Genomic DNA, 19346 nt, shown 5'->3' with positions numbered 1-19346 from the left:
TTCTGCGAGGCATATTTGGAGTTTCAGGGCGAGAGCGTCCTCTGGCCTTTGGATGGAGATTTACTGCTGATCACAGAACCGTGCTTCACTGAAAGATACGCATGACAATCGCAGCTTCTGTCGAATCGCGATCTCGATTCCATTTCGATATATATATATATATATATTTTATATGATGTGCAACAACTCTGCTTGGTTTTTATTATTTATTTGCAGAAAAACAAATTTAAATTGCACACAAGAAAATTTTGGTGCAAACGCAAGAAATTTCTCAGTTTGTGGGGGGGGATGTTCTAGTGAGCACAGAAATACACTGCATTATCGTTATTCTCATAGTTTCATAAAATTACGGATGAACCACTGATGCCACATGGACTATTTAAAAAAAACAAAAACACACTAAGTACTCTGCAAAATAAAACAAAAGCACTTTTTAATGATTTTTCAATTATGTTTTTTCAATGATTTTGTTCCATATTTACTAACAGCTTGCGCCAGCACAAACCGTCTTTTGGCATTAAAATAGTACTGTCGGGATTTACTAAAGACGCACAAGTGAGGAATTAGCACTGAAAAGGCGTAGACAGTTATTTTTGCGTCTGACCTTATTGAATATGGATTTGTAAGAGTTTCCTTTTCAGATGCAAAATTTATGGGAGGAGAGTATTATAATGAATCATGCAACGTGATTTACTAACGTTTGCGCTCATAAAATTACTGGTATTTGCAACTTTATTTAACGCCCAAAAAAGCATGTCTTAAACTATTTTGCGCCTGTGAAGTAAGTAGATCACCCGCACCTGATGAGCATCGGCTCGGCTTATTTGTGACTACGTAATTTGCGCTGCGCCTGGTATATTGCGTTGGTTGATATGTAAATGAGATGTTGCGCCTGCGTTCTTTAATTTAGTTGCGCGTCGTCAGTAAAGTGTCCATCGGCGCTGTTTTGGAATTGCGCTCTCGTGCTAATTTGCCCTGTTTAGTAAATCTGGCCCTTTGTCTTTTACAATAATGTGATGTCTTTGAATTATATTTCTTAATTTTCTTCAGTATTCAGTATTAACCTTCATATCTGTGATTAACTGTGACAGAAAAATTATTTGATTATTCGATGCTAAAAATGTTGTTTTGTGCCAGGTGAAAATACAGTGTAATGCAAATGCATGTAACCAACAGCAGACAGACAAGCGGACTGACACTAAAGCAACCAAATGATTGACATAAGCCAGACTAACTGACAGAGCAGATGCGAGAGGACAGAGATGCTCACAGGGGACAGAGCGGATGACAACAGGATTAGAAACATACGCCAGCGATTGACAGCAGAACAACTGACATAACACAAGTTGTTGGAGCGAAGGTGGAGAAAGAGACTGGCAGATAAAAGAGAGAGAGAGAGAGAAAATCACCTCCACTACATCCCAATGGTGAAGGAACTGCTCCAGGGTGGTAGTGAATACGCTGAGGGGCGAGAGTGTGGAGGAGGGCATCAGGCCGTCTTCATCGGTGTCCTGCAGGGCCTGCAGCATCTCAGAGGAGAAACCTGAAGCACAGGATCATGGGAATACCGCTTTATCAATACCAAGTATGCTGTCAGTACTCATACAATTGAATGTGATGTGTGTGTGCGCACCTGTTAGTGTAGTGAAAAAGAAACTGAGGTAATCTACATCCTTCACCGGCACATCCTGTGAACTGCTCGACCAGCCACTCAGAGGAGACCTGCGGGGAAGCACACATGCATTACTGTGCAGTGGTCTGGCACTAATCCGCTCTCCCTTTACACATCTCACACTGTACTTGAGTGTGTGCATGTGGTGAGAATGTCAGTCTAAAAATACTGGCCATCTGAGCTCCTTCATTTCCTTTGAAATCAACCTCCAGCCACAAACACGCTCACCTTCAGCGAATGAGAACACTCACGGTATTAAGGATATGCTGAGGTCATCCTTACAATATGACAGACAACACTTACTGTTCCTTAAGAAGATTTTAAGACATTCCATGAACCCCCAGAGGTTTTTTTTGCACAGTAACTCCACCTTTAACTCCTTAAAACTCCACCTATTGAATCAAACTACACTTCAACCTGGTGGTACATGCTTTTCATAAATACATACATCTTTTTTGTAAGGATGATTTTAGGTTTTAATTTTTTTTTTTAGACAAAACTGATTTTAAACATCCACTATTTAACTAGAATATTAATATTGGTGCATGGTTAGCATCCACAGCAGAAAAACACTGACAATTATATTCAGCCTTTTTTATTAAAAAAAAAAAACTTTTATTCTGACGGATGCATTAAATCGACCAAAAGTGGCACTAAAGGTATTGACATCGTTACAAAAGATTTGTATTTTTTTTTAAAAAGCTGTTCTTTTGAACTTTTTTTATTCATTAAACAAAAGCATCAGGGTTTTAATTAGTACAACTATTGTCATTAATAAGTAGCATGTATTTCTTGGGTAGCAAATTATCATTTTAGAATGATTTCTGAAGAATCAAGTCTGTTGAAAATTCCGTTTTGCCATCACAGGAATAAATTACAAAAATTACATTATATTCAAATAAAAAACAATTACTGTATTTTTGATCAAATAAACGCAGTCTTGGTGAGCATAAGAGATGTCTTTCAAAAAACACTTAAATCTTTGAACGGTAGTGTATATTTAAATGCATATAAAATATATATATTTTAAATACATAAATATATTTATATAAAAAATTAAGTTGAAGTACATAATTTAGCAGCACTGAACAGAACTAGGCAAAAAGTTGTTTTCAATGTTTCCACAAGAAAAAAATATTTTAACATCAAAATAATTACACACAGCACCTTTAAACTATGAAATGCTGTCAATTGAAGTAGCAGCAGCTTTTGTAGACATTTTCTCAGCTGGTTCGTAACAGTTAAAGCCTGCATATCACCCAGATAATTGCTGTGATCAAACACAGAGCGCAGGAGAACCAAGAGGTCACAGCCAAAACTTCAGGTCAGTCCATCACAGGCTCCATGTGTTGCTGTGCTTCTATATGTGTGTTCAAGGCTTCAGTGAGAACTTGATGGCAAGATATTGTCAGAAGTTATTATTTTATACTCACACTTCTCTGAGAAGGAAATCAGAGAGAACCAGTGTGTGTGTGTGTGTGTGCCTGTGTTAAAGCTATTCAAGGACAATCCATGCAGTCTTATGATTCTCCCTTATAGATGTGAATCAGTCTCGAGGCCAATAAAGTGAATGAATATCTGATCTTTTACTTGTTTTGATTTCATTTCTCTTGTGATTGTGGAATGAACATGTGCTGGACTTCCTTAATACATACTGATTGGCTCATTTCCCATCAACCCATTAGTAAAAAGAAGCCAGACAGACACACACACACACACATACTGAAAGATGCACCAAGGAAAAAATTCTACTGTTCATTCTGTGTGCCAACCACACACACACACTCTATAGCTGTACTATTAACCATTCTTGTCTGAGTTTAGCAACACTTTCAGAACCCGATGGCCACCATTTCAAACTCTTTAAGAGTTAATCGTTTCGCTGATGTGATCAAAGCTAAAATCTTGTGAAGGACAGAATGTTCGGTTCATGTTGTTCTGAGGACTGGCTCTCTTAACGGCATGTCACACAGTTCTGCCATGAACAAAAGCGGTCTTAAGTGATGCTTCACTTATCGTGCAGGAATTCTGTCACGGGGCCAGACTTTTTCAAAAGTGCAGTCGGTGTGAATTCACTTGCCGTAGCATTTGTTTTGGAATTTTGGTGCGACTCTGAGCAGGAAACTTAATAATCGTTCCATGTCTCGTCAAAAGAGTAATACTGCCCTCTGTAGGTGTTCGAACACATTTAGCCATGTCTTGTTCTTATGACCAAACAGAGAGACCAGAGGAAAGGCAGTGTATCCAAGATACACTCACACACCTCACTCTGGGACTCAAAGTCACACTCAGTGTGTTCTCAAACATTGCTCCCATTAGGATTTGAGGGGAAACCACAAATATAAGAGTGGCTTTAGGCTAGTGACTATAAGAACAGCAATGGGGACACAGCATGTCACAAAGACACACATGCAGGCACTAAGGCCCTCAGCAACAACTCAACTAGTAAAAAAAAAATATATATATATATATATATTCAAACTTGGATGCTTATCATACCAATCCTCTTGTGAGACTTTCACCATTTGTTTTTTGTTTTATAAATATGAACATATGAAATTATAAAAATGTGCTTTTTATCATTATAAATGCAGAGCTTTTATACTGACATGCATTTTGTATGTGTCTTTTGTATGTGAGATGCAGTGTTATTTTAGTATTATTTATATTCTATAATGGTATTTATTGATATTTTGTATTAGCTTTTATTTTTATATTTTCATTTTCGTTTTTGTATAAGTTTTAGTCACTTTGTTATGTACTTTTGTCATTAAAATTAAAATTTTTATTTAGCTTTTATTTTTATTTCAATTTATGTTTTAGCATTTTAAGTGCTTTAACTAATTTTATTTTAGTTAGTGGCCAAGGCAACATTTAACATTTTTTAAGGTTTAGGTTTTTTATATAATATGCAATTCCAGCTTTATTTTAATTAACAAAAACAATTTTAATAGTTTTAGTTAACAATAAAAACATTGCTGAGGCAACAGTATCTAAATAAAAAAGTTGAACTTTTTGTAAATGCATATTGCACTGGCTACCAATAGCTGCTTGCATAAAATTCAAGGTACTGATGTTTGCCTATAAAACCACTGGTTCTGCACCCTTTTACCTAAATTCACTACTTCAGACTTATGTGCCCTCTAGAAGCTTGCATTCTGCAAGTGAACGGCGCATTGTAGTGCCATCCCAAAGAGGCACAAAATCACTTTCACAGACTTTTACCTTAACTCTTACCTTCCCAACTCAATCCGAGCAGCTGAGTCTTTAGCCATCTTCAAGAAATGGCTAAAACACATCTTCCATCTACTCATTTGTAAGTCGCTTTGGCTAAAAGCGTCTGCTAAATCACTTAATGTAAATATTATTAATTCTTACATTAAAAAGCATATATTAAAGCTAAAACTTGATGCAATGTTTGTGAAGAAAACTATATATTTGCAATTCATATCTGTTGTTTTTAACTTTTCTCTCTTTTTGGCACATTTATTACCTTTTTACCTTTATTTCAATTAAATCAATTACTTATTTATATGCTAAATTATTCAACAACAAAACTACTCAAAATGCCCATCCCTTCTTCTTTCATGATGGCACTCTCACTATAAACAAAATTTCTGAAATTCTTCTTGTCAAAAACTGTGCAAAATACTAAGTATTGTATATATTAACATACAATATACTAATATACGCCACTACTTAAGAAACCCACCCTTAACCCATCTCTTTTAGAGAACTACAGACCGGTTTCCCTTCTTCCTTTCATTGCAAAAACACTTGAACGAGCTGTGTTCAACCAAGTCTCTGCCTTTCTCACGCAGAACAACCTCCTTGACAGCAACCAGTCTGGTTTCAGAAGTGGACATTCAACCGACTGCCTTGCTCTCAGTTGTTGAAGCCTTAAGACTGGCAAGAGCAGATTCCAAATCTTCTATACTTATCTTGCTAGATCTGTCCGCTGCTTTTGACACGGTTAACCACCAGATCCTCCTGTCAACTCTATTGGCAAAGGGCATCTCAGGAACCGCACTCCAGTGGTTTGAGTCTTACCTCTCAGATAGGTCCTTCAAGGTATCTTGGAGAGGTGAGGTGTCCAAGTCGCAACATCTAACTACTGGGGTGCCTCAGAGCTCAGTTCTTGGACCACTTCTCTTCTCTGTCTACATGGCATCACTAGGTTCTGTCTTTCAAAAACATGGCTTTTCATATCACTGCTATGCGGTTGACCCTCAACTCTACCTCTCATACCATCCTGATGATCCGATGATAGCTGCTCACATCTCAGCTTGTCTAATACACCTGAACCAGCTAATCATTGTCTTCAAGACTACTAGAAAGCTACAGGCAGGTGAGTTTTATCAGGGTTGGATCAAATCTCTGCAGGAAAGTGGCCTGGAAGGGCCAAGTTTGCCCATCACTGCTCTATTCGAATTCAATTCTTTAAAAAAAAAAAAACAACTTGTCCCTTTTAGACTTGCACTCTATTCATTTACTAACTGCTTGTTTTCGTTAAAAAATACTTTTTTCTATCTTTTTGTATTCTATCTATTTGTTTTTTTATTTATTATACAATTAACAAAAAGCAAAAAAAGGCCTCTAACTCTAGCTTGCTCTATTTTTTTTCTATTCTATCCATTTTCTTTTTATTTAGTATATATAAAATATATATTAAAAAAACCTTGCTACGTGTACTGCGTTAGGCTAACTGAGACTTGTCATAGCACTTACATATCATTGCTCTTTTGTTGATTTTGATTGCTTCCATTGTTCTCATTTGTAAGTCGCTTTGGATAAAAGTGTCTGCTCAATGACTAAATGTAAATATACTAAAGTCAGCAATACCTCAGAATATTCTAAACTTACTGTAGTATGACCTCGGCCTCACTGCGCAGTGACTCCTGGCTCTGTTCCACCACATTACGGCCAATCACGGTTAATGACTAGTGGTCACGGCAAATCAGAGTTAAGTGGGAGAATTGGCCATCCTCTGTTATTTAGCAAGGATGCTTAAAATTGATCAAAAGTGATGATAAAGGCATTTATAATGTTACAAAAGATTTCTATTTCAGATAAATAGTGTTCATATCGATATCGGAATTATATCGTATTGACCGAAATTAAGAAATATATCGTGATATCAATTTTGGCCATATCGTCCAGCCGTATCTGATCGTGCCGCACAGCACTTGGCTGTCTCTGATTGGTTAAATTGTTTGATTCTATTAGCAGTGAAAACTCTGAGACTGCTGTCTCCTCTCGGCAGTCGTAGAAAACAGAGTCACATTTTAAACATATCAGTCAGATGCAGACAGATACTCCCCTCCAGGGGCCGAGCTGCACATGCATTACCAGTCTTGGTTAAACATACACTAATGCACGTATTTTTCAATTTTAGCAAGTATTATGTGAAGTAGCGCTTGATTATATATATATATATATATATATATATTAGTCCCCTAATTTTCAAGATACCTTTTTGGTTAGGATGCTGCCTTTGAAAATTGCTGCCCTAAACGGTAAATCAGCTTATTCGGTTTAAGAAAAAAAACAAAGTTCATGTGTTGTAATAATACCACACATGGATCTTTTTTTTCCCCTGGCTTTTTACCCCCATGCCCTGTAACCCATGGGAAACTAGATCTCTGATGCCCCAGAGCGGAACACTGGAAGCAGACTTAAGGACTGCATTAGTGCACAGTGATGTGTCATAACCCTCATACCTCAGGTGTATGGTGCGTATTAGCATGGTGGCCAGGCTAGCCGACACTCTCCCAGTGTTGCAGACCTGACTGAGACATGCCAGAAGCTCTGCGGGAAACGTTGGCAGGAAATGGAGAATCTGAACCAGCCTCTTCTGGGACTCCACAGGCAACACCACCACAGAGCCCTCCTGTGGATCTACAAAGTGAGACATGCATATGTATCACACAGATGAACATAAACAGAGAAATGTTAATATAATAGATCTGCTCAGCTTGGAAACATTTTACAACATAAATTGTCTACAAATAATGCTAACCACTTTTTTAATTAAATAAAATCAATTAAAAAATGTTTTTAAAACTTTTTTCCCTTAAAAATTCCTGGCCCATGGTGAATTACCATTGGGGTTCCACAGCTCTATTTTCAGATAGATTATCCATTCTGAACGTGAAACTTGAGAAAGGAAAGAGCTCCCCCTAGTGACAAATTTATGTATCTGCTAAAGCTCAACCATGAGGGAATGAATGTCTGTGAGAAAGAGAGGGAGAAATAAGTAAGAGAGAAAGAGGTTTGTCCTGTCAGTGATCACAGATAGACATTATTAGCTGCTGACGCACGCTGCTGATGTCATGAGTGCTAACACACACAAAGGGAGCGCTGTGCTCCCGAAACACAAAACTTCAGAGAGCTGATATCACACTCAGAACCGGAGACGCCACCACTCTAATGCTCACCCTGACTACCGCCCGATCTCTTACACAAGACTCTCTAGAGCACACACACGTTATCGTATTGAGAGAGTATGTTAGACAGTTGTTTGTCAGTATATATTCTTACCATAAATACTGCAGGCATTTTTCTGAAGACTCTGCAGAAGGTCTTTATTGCCCCTCGCGGCAGCTGGATGGATCGTCTCCAGCAGTTGTGCTGAGAGCTGAGGATTCCTGCTGCACAGCTGAACCAACTGCACCGGCAGTGACGCCAGCCAACGCGCCAGAATCCTGCTCCTGAAAGAGAGGGAGACTTCAGACTCGTCGCAAAGATAGTCAATTCACTTAAAGGGTTAGTTCACCCAAAAATGGAAAATTAGGCTGCGTTTTACTCACCCCCCGAGGCATACTAGGTGTATATGACTTTCTTCTTTCAGACGAATCCAGTCGGAGTTATATAAAAAATTGTCTTTGATCTTTCAAGCTGTTTAATGCCACTCAGCGGGTGTTGCATTGCTTCAGTCCAAAAGAACTTAAATAAAAATCGCCCATCCATAAAAATGTCTCACACGGCTCCGGGGGGTGAACAAAGGCCTCCTGTAGCGAATCGATGCGTTTTTGTAAGAAAAATATCCATATTCAAAATGTAATAATCACTTTAATGTAGCTTGCGGCAACAGTTGTACACAGAAGCAGTTCCGGGTGGATGAAATATGAGGTCAGCACAATGCAACACCCGCTGAGTGGCATTAAACAGCTTGAAAGATCAAAGACAATTTTTAATATAACTCCGACTGGATTCGTCTGAAAGAAGAAAGTCATATACACCTAGGATGCCTCGGGGGTGAGTAAAAAGCAGCCTAATTTTCATTTTTGGGTGAACTAACCCTTTAAATACAATTCCTTTCACAAACAAACCTGGACACATGGAAAAAAATGGCAAAATTATATGACAACTAAAAAGACAGACTACACAAAAAGAATATATAAACATTAACATTGTGAAACAAAAACAGTACAATTTAAAATACCTGTTTTCTATTTCAATACATTTTGAAATGTAATTTATTCCTATGATGGCTGAGCTGAATTTTCAGCTACCATTAATCCAGGTTTTAGTGTCACATGATCTTTCAGAAAACATTCTAATATGATTCAGTGCTCAAGAAACATTTCTTGTTAATATCAATGTTGAAAACGGTTGTGCTGCTTTATATTTTTGTGAAAATCACATCTAAAATAGAAATCTTTTGTAACATTGTAAATGTCTTTCTGGTCACTTTTCATCAATATCCAATATTCTTGCTGAATAAAAGTTTTAATTTCTTGTAAAAAATCGTACTGACCCTAATCTAAATGGTAAAGTGTGTACATAAATAACATAACCAGAAAGGCCAGAAAACACTGATGTTGAAAAAATGAGAGAGATCAGGGCCAGGCAAAAATGGTTGGTGGGTACCTACCGGGCAATATGAGGGTGGTTCTGATGCTCTTGAATGTAGAGCTGACTGAAAAAGTGCAGCAGCAAAGTGCGGACGCTCACAGCCAGGTTCCTCTGCTGGTACTGCACATACACAGCCTGCAGGAGATCGTCTGTCACCACTGAAAAAACACACACATGAACATTTTAAATTCAGCAGACCTTTATTAAAAAAAAAAAAGTAAAGAAAACCGGCCTCACCGCGGCTGCGCTGGGTGACAATCATCCTCCACACCACCTCCAGTAAGGCTGCCAGGTGCTTTGAGCTCAGCTTGCCCCCATTGGACAATGTCTCCCTAATAAATACCCTGATTGTTCCGAGCCAGTCAGCATCTTCGGCTTCTACGTGATCCTGGCCCCTAAGACTGAGTGTCACCATAACTTGGCACAATGTCACGTTTAGGGCCAACGGTTCCACATTGCCGCCAGCAACCGTTCCAGTTGCTACCTGCTGCTGCCTAATCCTGAAGACAAATTAGAGAGATAATTACCCCCTTATAGATCAGTAGTTCTCAGTCACTTTTGCATTAGAAAGCTTCCAAGGGGGCTGCAGGATTAAAATGATTTCAATTAATATTAGTAGTTAATAGTAATAGTAGTAACTAACATATGATAATTGCTTTCAGTAAAAAGCTCAGGTTGCTTTGAATACGATTTATAGAGTGTAATTTACTATAATGGATAATTGGGTAATCTACTATAATGTAATTTGAACTGCATTTTTTATTTTAGAATGTATATCATTTTTATTTTGTTATTATTTTACACTTTTTGTTCAACTGATATACGAGGGATAGGGGAATAGAGGGGTTTTTTTGTTTGTTTTGTTTATAAAATGTGACATGCTTTAAATAAAATACATAAACTGAATTTAAAACGCTAAAAAAAAAAACATCAATTTAAATGTAAATTAATATTCAAGTACATACAGTTCTTGAAACTTCTGGAATCACAAAAATGAAATGTGGTTCATTAATTTACATATACCAAAACACTCTCGGTTTCCATTAATAAAACAACTTTTTGGTCACCTCTTTCCATCAGCTTTCTTCCGGTGTCTTGCCACCTCCAGCAGGCCATAGGGGAAGTTCTTCATGAAGTGGTGTTTGAAATCTGTCAGGTATGAATTCCGGAACCAGGCGTCCTGCAGGGTACAGCAGAAACAGGGTTTATGTGATATTTATGTGTGGTTTATGTGGCTGTATAACATTTTAAGTGTATGTACCAGTATGTCCTGTTGATCTCTCTGTGGGGTAAGTCTTCTCAGTAACTGCAGTATGGTGAGGATCTGGAACATAAGAGCCATGGCCTCTGCTGAGAGCAGGTGGCCGCTGTCTGTCTGCACACGATCTCCACCTGCCGCCTCCACCCAGATCTCCAGCATCAGAGGCACCAGGGTTCCTGCAAAGCCCTGCACCGTCTCAGCCGAGCAGAGCTCCTTATTCATTCCAGCCACTGCCTTAGAGTCCGGCCTGCACAAAACCAACATAACCACGTCGTTTACTGTGGAGACGTGCTGAAATCGCGTTTGGTCTTGTACTGTACTGCATACCTTTTCAGTGTTGTGCGCTTTGCTTGGCCATTTGTTGTGATAAACAGGAAAGTGTGTCCAGCTGAATTCAATTTGAGTTTTGTTAAACAAATTTTTAAAAAGCTTAATGTTTAGTTTTGAAATGTTGTTGTATGCATTTGTCATTTTTTAATTTCTTTTATTTTCTTAAATGTGTGTATATATATAGTATCTATTGAGTTTTAGCTTTTAGTTTTAATTACTTTTTCTTATTTGTAAGTCGCTCCGGATAAAAGCGTCTGCTAAATGACTAAAAGTAAAGTAAAGTAAAGTAACCAGGAGCTGTATACTGTAAACACATGGCCTTTCTGTCTTTTGATCAAACTGAAAAGAGTACAAAGTCTCAGCGATATAATGGGACAATACTGTTGTGCAAATTTTGTTACCTGACCATGATAACATTGTGTTGCTATTCAGGACAGCTTGCCAGTTTATGCAGTCTGACATTCTGTTTTATTCTGTAATTTGTAATACATCAAATCCAGATGGGTTGACAAAAAAAAATCCCCTTTGTTACAAATGTATGTAAAGTGTAGTGAAACATTGTCAAATTAGCTCCTCTAGTTCAAACAGCAGGGCATGGAGCAAACAAAAATGCATATATCTTGAATGCAATGTAAGTCACTTTGGATAAAAGTGTCTGCCAAATGCATAAATGTAAATGTTATTTGCTAAATTAGTGCAGACGTGACAAATAACTGTCGCAAATAAACATTTGCAACAATTATTTAAAATTTAATAGATATTTTGTGTGAGCAAATATGCGGTTTCATCAGTTAGCTGAGGTCATAATAAAATCTCTCTTTGAAGAAATTTTTATGTTATGTGATTTTAAATAAATTGGGAACCATTTATCACACTGTTCACCAATATTAACCCATTTACAGTACAAAAATATGATGAGATTAATCATAAATTCATTGTATTGTTGAATCTACTGCCTGCTCTAGTTTCATTTCGCTAGTCACATGAGACTGTTTACTTGTTGCCAAATTATCCATTTAATAAGTTACCAGATGCTGGCATTGTACTGAAGACAAATTTTTGGTATTCTAATCAGCCCTGTTCTATACAAAAACATATAGCTAGCTATAGACATTTATACTTAACTATATAAACGAGAGGTACCCAAACTTTTTACTACAAAAAGCCAAAATCAAACTTGATAAAGCGTGAAGGGCCAAAAACTTGCATTACGTCAAAACTTTAGCTATAAGGAATTTTATTAAAGAGAAAGTGGTTAATCCTGATTCCTTTAATTTATTATTTAAATATAACATTAAAAAATGACTTTGCAATGTGCCATTTTACTGTACAACAAACCTTACATTACAGTGAATACGCATAAACAATATTGACTTTGCAAAAAAAATTTCTTAACAACCTTAATGCTTGTCTGTGTGCCACTCCCTAAATCTCGCCATTTATTGTCTGTTCACTAATAATAAAGAATAGCATCTCAATGTGCATTTAGTTTTTTGTTAAATTAATATATTCTCTACATTTACAATGCAAAAATAAGACAATTAAATGCTAAAACCAAAAGATAAATTAGAAATTGATAAATGGATTTTTTTTTTTTGTGATATACTGCACGGCAAGACAAATCAAATGTCATTGGGCCCTAGTCTGGGCACCTCTGATATAAACAAATAACTTTCATGCAGTATTCAGTCTGTCTATATGGAGGACATATTGATAATGGAAAGAGAAATGAGTCTGCAATCATTTACTGTAACAATTAAACATACCTTAGCCGATAAGTGGAATGTGGGGTGGGAACGGCTCCAGAATTTTCAAACACTTGGATCCTGCCCTTGCCAAAGACATGCTCCTCCCAACTCACATCCACAGATGTCACCGAGCCTTTCTCTCCAGCCCACATTCCAAGGCCAATCATGCTGGTCACACCTTCCTCCAGAGGTCTTTCCTCAACAACTGCCTGCAGAAAACTCCCCAACCTGAATGAATACATCAATTATTAATAAATAATAAGACAGCAAACGACACAGAAAGAATGGGGAGAAAAAAGGGCTGAATTAAATTTTTTTTGGAATGCAACACACCTGAGCAGCACAGTGAGTCTCCATTGTTGTGCTGTTACAGAGCGATTCGTGCTGATAGTCAGAGCAAAGCCCCCTTTCCCGGATTTATCCTGCCCTGTTCCAGCTTTTCGCTTCTGGGAGATGAGCTCTAGAAAATTTGTCAGAAGAACCGTATGCCTCTGAGAAAGAAGTCCAGGATAGTGCTCCAGCAGCACATCCAGGACCCGGAGAGCATCTTCCTGGATTGCTTCTGAGATGTGAGTCATGGCACAAGTGAGGTGGGCGCTGAGCAGAGGGAAGAAGGGAGCTACACGTTCGGCAGAGATGCACTGCGCGATGAAACGCAGCAGACGCACTGCAGCTGCTCGCACAGAGCCATCTTTGTCGGTGAAGAGTGCCGCCACCTCAGAGAGCACCGCTGATGCATGCAGCTCAATCAGAGTAGGCTGAGCTGACAGCAACTCCCGCAAACCCACCAGAGCTCCCTGCTTTATGTTACTGTTGATGTGGTGTAGCTTGGACAACAGATCCTGAGAGAGTGGAAAAAAAATTCCAGTTACTCCAGTTGTGCAACTGTCAATGCAAATGAGTCAAAATAAAGGTGCATCTTTACAATATTATGTTGCATTTGATTGATGCATTGATTCATACGGATGTATTTTTGCACCCCTATAATAAACCACGAAAGATAAGGATCAGTGGAAAGTGTGACATTGTGTGTTTTATGTACCTTAATGTCAAGCTGCCTGTGCGTTGTTGGCCCTGAATCAGCATGCTTTAGCTGCTCTGGTAAATGGATAGCTTTTGATCTGAAGTTGACGTTTGTTGCATTGTCTGCTTTTGGCTTCTTTTTGCCAACCTTTAGCTGAATTTTCTGGAAATCGCCTTGCCTTTTTTGCTTTTTCGTTTTCATTCTTCAATCGTTAAAGGAAAAAAAGAACTGGAAGGAAGAAAAACAAAGCAACAGTAATATGGATTTTGTATTATTAAATTAAAATGTACATTTTAGAATAAATAAACATCATCATCTTCAGAATTCTTTAGTTAAGCTATTCACAAAATAAAATCGATATAAAAAAATAAAAGCAAGAAAATGTGAAATTACACCAAACTAAATATGCAACGTTTAATCCTCAGTCTTCTCCAGCTTTTTACATATCAATTGTACGTTTAAATAGAACTTCACAAGAACAACATTTCTCATATATATATATATATATATATATATATATATATATTAACACATTTGCACGTTTGATAACGTATGCATGACATTTGACTGTTGATCGTATGCATAAGCGTGGCTGTACGCAGCCATAATTATCAGCGATTAACCCCATTGCACATCATTTACTCAGCTTAAAAACAAATACCACAATAAAACTAAGACTAAAGATACATTTATTTCACTGACCCCAGATAATCACGCGTGCTGCTGTTGAGTCATTAGGGGTCCATCAACCTCTGCTCTTCTTCTTCTTCTTCTTCTTTTGGTTTTATGGCGGGTTGCGAACCAACTTCATAGGTGCATACCGCCACCTACTGTGATGGAGTGTGAAGAGAATGTATCAACCTCTGTTGAGAAAATACTCCGGCTAAACAGATGCCTGATTACATTTAACACAGCAGCATTTTTATTTCAATGTTTGCTAAATAAATACAGATATCTAAGCACTTATAATATATTTTATATTAATTTAAACGTCTATATAGATACTGCAAATTAGTCCCAAATCAAGATTGTACGGCAGTCTTTGTCGGGAGTCGAATAAAGCTTGCTTCAGAATAAAGGTTTTGGTTGTGGTTCCATTCCAGTTCTCTTTACTTATGTGTCCCAGCGGTTTTAATAAACTCCAATAATTTCATACTTATGTAATAGTAGACAATATCAACGACATCAATGGTTGAATATCATTTAATGTATGAGTAAATTATTAAAATAAATTAATTAGTATACGTACATAAATATACTTAGGACTTTTATTTATTTATCCGGAAAAAGGCGGAAGCGGACTAGGGTCTTTACTATATTATTTCGGCCCAGTTTCTTGTCGCGTTTCTATTTTCAAAACCAAACAAGCTTTTGCTCAGAACAAGGTTAGTAAAACAAAAGCGAACCGCTAAATGATTTAACAAAGCTTTAAATAGCTGCGTTGTAGTGAACAGAGAAACCGCGCTTCATGTTACAGCGAGTTTAAATGTAGCTGCGCATGATGCAGGACGAGAGCGCGTGATCTTTGTTACGAGCCACAGTCGCCATCATTTACTTTCTCTTACAGCCGAAACTGTGCATATTAGTTACAAACAAGTTTCTCCTATTCACCTTTGAATATATTTTTTAATTCCAGCAATGATCAAAATAATGTAATATGTGTTGTCTTTTACAGCATGGAAGCTCACCCAAATCCTAATAAGAAGGGCAGAGCCGGTGGGAAGGTGAGCCCTAATAGCACCACATCATATCAGAGCCACTCCATCAACATTGTCCCTACCCTACCATGTGGATGTAGACCATTTGCAGACCTGCAGTAGTTCTCAAACATTGGACATTCAGACCGCTGATGGTCCATGAAAATGTCTATTAGTTGATTGGTGTTTAAAAATAACAATTTGTGAAAATTCACCCTATCAAATTTGTAAATGCATGTTATTCGATCTCATTGCAAACATGCATCCATGCATGTTTTTTAACTAGTAAATTTTAATTAAAATTAACCATTTTTTTATTTTATTGAAAAAAAAAAAACATTACACAGTTTCGTTTAATAAAATATAACTAATTTGCTGGCGAAACGACAGAATTCTGTCTTGTGACATATGTAGAACTTTTCCATTTTGTCCACTTAAACTCTACTCTTGCAAACATGCATTCATCTGCCTCCATTGTTGAGTGCACACATTTTAAAATCCAATTAACAAACAATGCATATAACCAAGTTTTACCTTTTATTTTTATTTTTTTTTGATGATCCATAACACTCAGATATACGTCACACAACATATAAGAAAAGATCTGTTGCAAATTCGGTTTCATTGCAACTTTATTTCTAATCACTTTATTGTCTCAATTCAATAACGCAACTGACATTTTTACAATAGCATATGCAAGTGTTTGGTCCAACTAGGTAGTGCACTGTGCTATCGTTCCAGTGCTATATAGGGTGTGATGAATTTTGGTCATTTGTACTCTACCTAAAACTGATTGTAATTGTTTTGATGTAGTTAGTGGTTGAATGATTTCACCCACCCACCTGTATCACCCATATAACTCAGTTATGCCATGAAGCTCAGTTTGACAGAGTGCTGCAAACTGTCTGTCTGATGGGCTATAGATTTTATTCAAAGGAATCCCCCTTTTTTTGCGTATTGTAGTCAGCTACATCAGTCATCTATTAGAATATAGATTTTCCAGCAAAATGAGCCGATAAAGCGGCGATCACACTGTGACCAACGGTAGTTGGCATAGTGTTGGAGAAGTGCGGGAATCCTCACATTTTGCTGATTGTATGACATATTTCTCATTCTCATGCCTTAAATAGTTAGTCTCTAAAAGATTAATACTAAAATGGTATTAATCTCTACCCCTGATGTGTTTGAGGGTTAAGAGTATTTGCAGTATCATGTGCAATCTGAAACCAAAATTATTACATGACAATGAGAGTATGAAATATTAATTAAGGGAAATAGTTAAGTGGTCATCATCACACATTCATTGCAGACCTTGTATAGACTTATGTATTTTCCTAAAGTGGCTAGAAGTTTGGGGGCAGGAAGATTTTTTTGGTTTATTTATTTATTGAAGGAAATGAATGGTTTTATTCAACAAGGATGCATTAAATTAATCAAAAGTGGCAGTAAAGATATTTATAATTTTACAAAAGATTCCTGTTTCGAAAAAAAACACTGGTATTTTAACTTTCTATTTATCAGAGAATCCTGAAAAATATCACTGTTTACACAAAAAATCTTTGATCAACATTATAATGTTTAACAAATCAACATATAAGAATGATTTTGAAGGAACATTTGACACTGAAGACAAGAATAAATCATTTTTAAAAATATATTAAAATAGAAAAGTTATTTGGTGAGCATAAGAGACCCTCAGAAACATAACAAATTTACCGACCCCAAACATTCGAAAGGTAATCTTTATTCATGTCCATAGTCTGTCTTTGACCTGATACAGTGCTGCGTTTGACCTGTAAAAGACAGATAAGCATTAAAAGTGAAAAAAAAAAAAAATCTGTTTAAAACAGAATGTAACTTGTAGAACATGTTACTCTATTTGTTTACCGTATGTTTTCTTGTCTACCTGATAGAACTCCATTCTTTGGAGATTAATAAAGCACGATTGTTCTTCTAGCATGACAGTGTCTGGCGAAGAGACACTTTGTGTCCTCCCATCCAAGGACTTTCACCCTCTACTTTTGAAGTGGAGAGGAGATTTTAAACGGGGGAGGAGGAGGAGGAGAGCGGACTCTGCTCTTCACCTCCAGTGCTGTTGTATCTCTCTAATTCCTCTCTATTTCTCTCCCCCACCAACGATTTTATTTGTCGTCTGACAGAAAAAGCAGCATCTCTTCAGTGGTGACATAGGTAAGTGCCGCCCTCAGAACCCTTCAGTTCTGCCCCTCAGCTGTGCCTGGCCTTGGTAATGTTATTGCCATGTGCCACTTCTGGGTGTTTCAGAGCTTTGGAGCTTCAACCCTGAACACAACACACAAGCACAGCTCTCAAACTAGCACCTTTTTCAGACCAATGTTATGCACTATTTGAACTGCGGTGTGCTGAACAACATTAGAAACATCAACATTGAGCTCCTTCGAGCAACATTAGAAAAAGCAAGACCTGCTCTTGCCATGTGCTTTAACGTCAGGTCAATATCCACGTACCACCCGGAGGTTGGGTATCCCACCTTTAGTCCCTATATGCCCGCTTAGGGTCTTCTATCTGTTTTGATTGTGGCGCCTTGCGCAGGGCATGCATTAAGCTGCCTAAGGAAAGTTAACATGAAATACATTATATTTCAGGTGTCTTTAGGCTTGAACTCAATTAGAACAGTTACACTGCTGCAACGTGATCAGCTGACGTCTCAACCGGTGTGCTTTTGTCATCGTACTGGGGTTGTGGACAGAAAAACAGCGGGCGCCACAGCAGCTTTTTCAAAGTCTTCGTTCAAATCTGTTGAGTTTGTATATGTTGTTCAGCGTTTAAGCGCAGAGAGTTGTGGCTCACTTGTCTGACCACAATTTTCCATCAAGTGTAACTGGTGCCTCTATGTAGGCCTGGGAGTAACTAATGAATGGGTGCTTTAAGCACTCAGCTAGTTTTGTTTTTGGGATACAGTAACCACTTGGTACTGTTTCAGTAGAGTGGGAACACTGTCTTCTGTGCGTTAAGTCCAGGTTCACAATGCTTGTCCATGTCCTTTTTGATTTTACTGATTCATGTGTTTCATTAGTCTTCACTTCCAAGAATGGATCCATCCAGAATATACCCTGTCTGAACAAACGGCTCAAGTCAGTCACTGATGCTGTTATTGGTGAGTAATGATGAATATTTTGTTACGCCATTATATAAATGGAGGCTAATAGGCTTTTATCTTTACCCTTTTGCTAATGAAATAATTTAATCATGACTTTAATTGATCAAGTGTTCACAAACGTCCAAAATAAATGTTTAGATAAATGCTAATGATCACTATATTTTATTCAATTTTAAATTATATTTGAGGAAAATGCGTCAAATGTTTAAACTGTTATCCCACTTAATTTTAGTTTTTGTAATGTTTTAAATTGTATAATTGTTTTGCTCCCTCAAATAGCTTCAATATACTTGGCTGATTTTTTTTAGCAACTTATAGCTAACTGCATATATATATATATAAGTGTATACAGTGCTGCTTGAAAGTTTGTGAACCCTTTACAATTTTCCATATTTCTGCATAAATGTGACCTAATTCATCATCCGATTTTCGCACAAGCCCTGAAAGTAGACAAAGAGAACCCAATCAAACAAATGAGACACAAATATTTTCTTTGTCATTTATTTGAGAAAAATGACCCAGTGTTACATTTCTGTGCTGATGATGAATTGGGTCATTTATGCAGAAATATAGAAAATTGTAAATGGTTCACAAACTTTCAAGCGGCTGTGTGTGTGT

General features: G+C 37.3%; 2 protein-coding genes across 3 annotated transcripts in view; one reads left to right on the top strand and one right to left on the bottom strand.

Moving 5' to 3' along the window:
* The window catches only part of LOC107706105 (testis-expressed sequence 10 protein homolog), a 20840-nt gene extending 6066 nt beyond the window's left edge, over positions 1 to 14774 (bottom strand). Inside the window, exons 1-13 of one of the 2 annotated variants that reach the window (XM_016509697.1) lie at positions 14754 to 14774; positions 14595 to 14642; positions 13911 to 14120; positions 13202 to 13710; positions 12887 to 13096; positions 10791 to 11037; positions 10597 to 10709; positions 9767 to 10029; positions 9549 to 9687; positions 8213 to 8382; positions 7393 to 7570; positions 1634 to 1722; positions 1410 to 1543 (exon numbers count right to left, since the gene is read on the bottom strand). In XM_016509697.1, coding sequence (XP_016365183.1) covers positions 1410 to 1543; positions 1634 to 1722; positions 7393 to 7570; positions 8213 to 8382; positions 9549 to 9687; positions 9767 to 10029; positions 10597 to 10709; positions 10791 to 11037; positions 12887 to 13096; positions 13202 to 13710; positions 13911 to 14093 — 2235 coding nt within the window. In that variant the 5' untranslated portion in view covers positions 14094 to 14120; positions 14595 to 14642; positions 14754 to 14774. The other variant, XM_016509691.1, reaches the window with a different exon arrangement.
* A 413-nt stretch (positions 14775 to 15187) lies between these two features.
* The window catches only part of LOC107706089 (uncharacterized), a 10979-nt gene continuing 6820 nt past the window's right edge, over positions 15188 to 19346 (top strand). The window contains exons 1-4 of the mRNA XM_016509670.1: positions 15188 to 15277; positions 15568 to 15616; positions 17749 to 17779; positions 18645 to 18725. Of these exons, the coding sequence (XP_016365156.1) occupies positions 15569 to 15616; positions 17749 to 17779; positions 18645 to 18725 (160 nt within the window). The 5' untranslated portion in view covers positions 15188 to 15277; position 15568. The remainder of the gene's footprint in view (positions 15278 to 15567; positions 15617 to 17748; positions 17780 to 18644; positions 18726 to 19346) is intronic.

Source organism: Sinocyclocheilus rhinocerous, unplaced genomic scaffold (assembly GCF_001515625.1).
Source record: "Sinocyclocheilus rhinocerous isolate Xijiao unplaced genomic scaffold, SAMN03320098_v1.1 scaffold1333, whole genome shotgun sequence".
Taxonomy (NCBI): Eukaryota; Metazoa; Chordata; class Actinopteri; order Cypriniformes; family Cyprinidae; genus Sinocyclocheilus; species Sinocyclocheilus rhinocerous.
The sequence above is the reverse complement of the archived record's forward strand: the minus strand, read 5'-3'. Positions and strand labels throughout refer to the sequence as shown.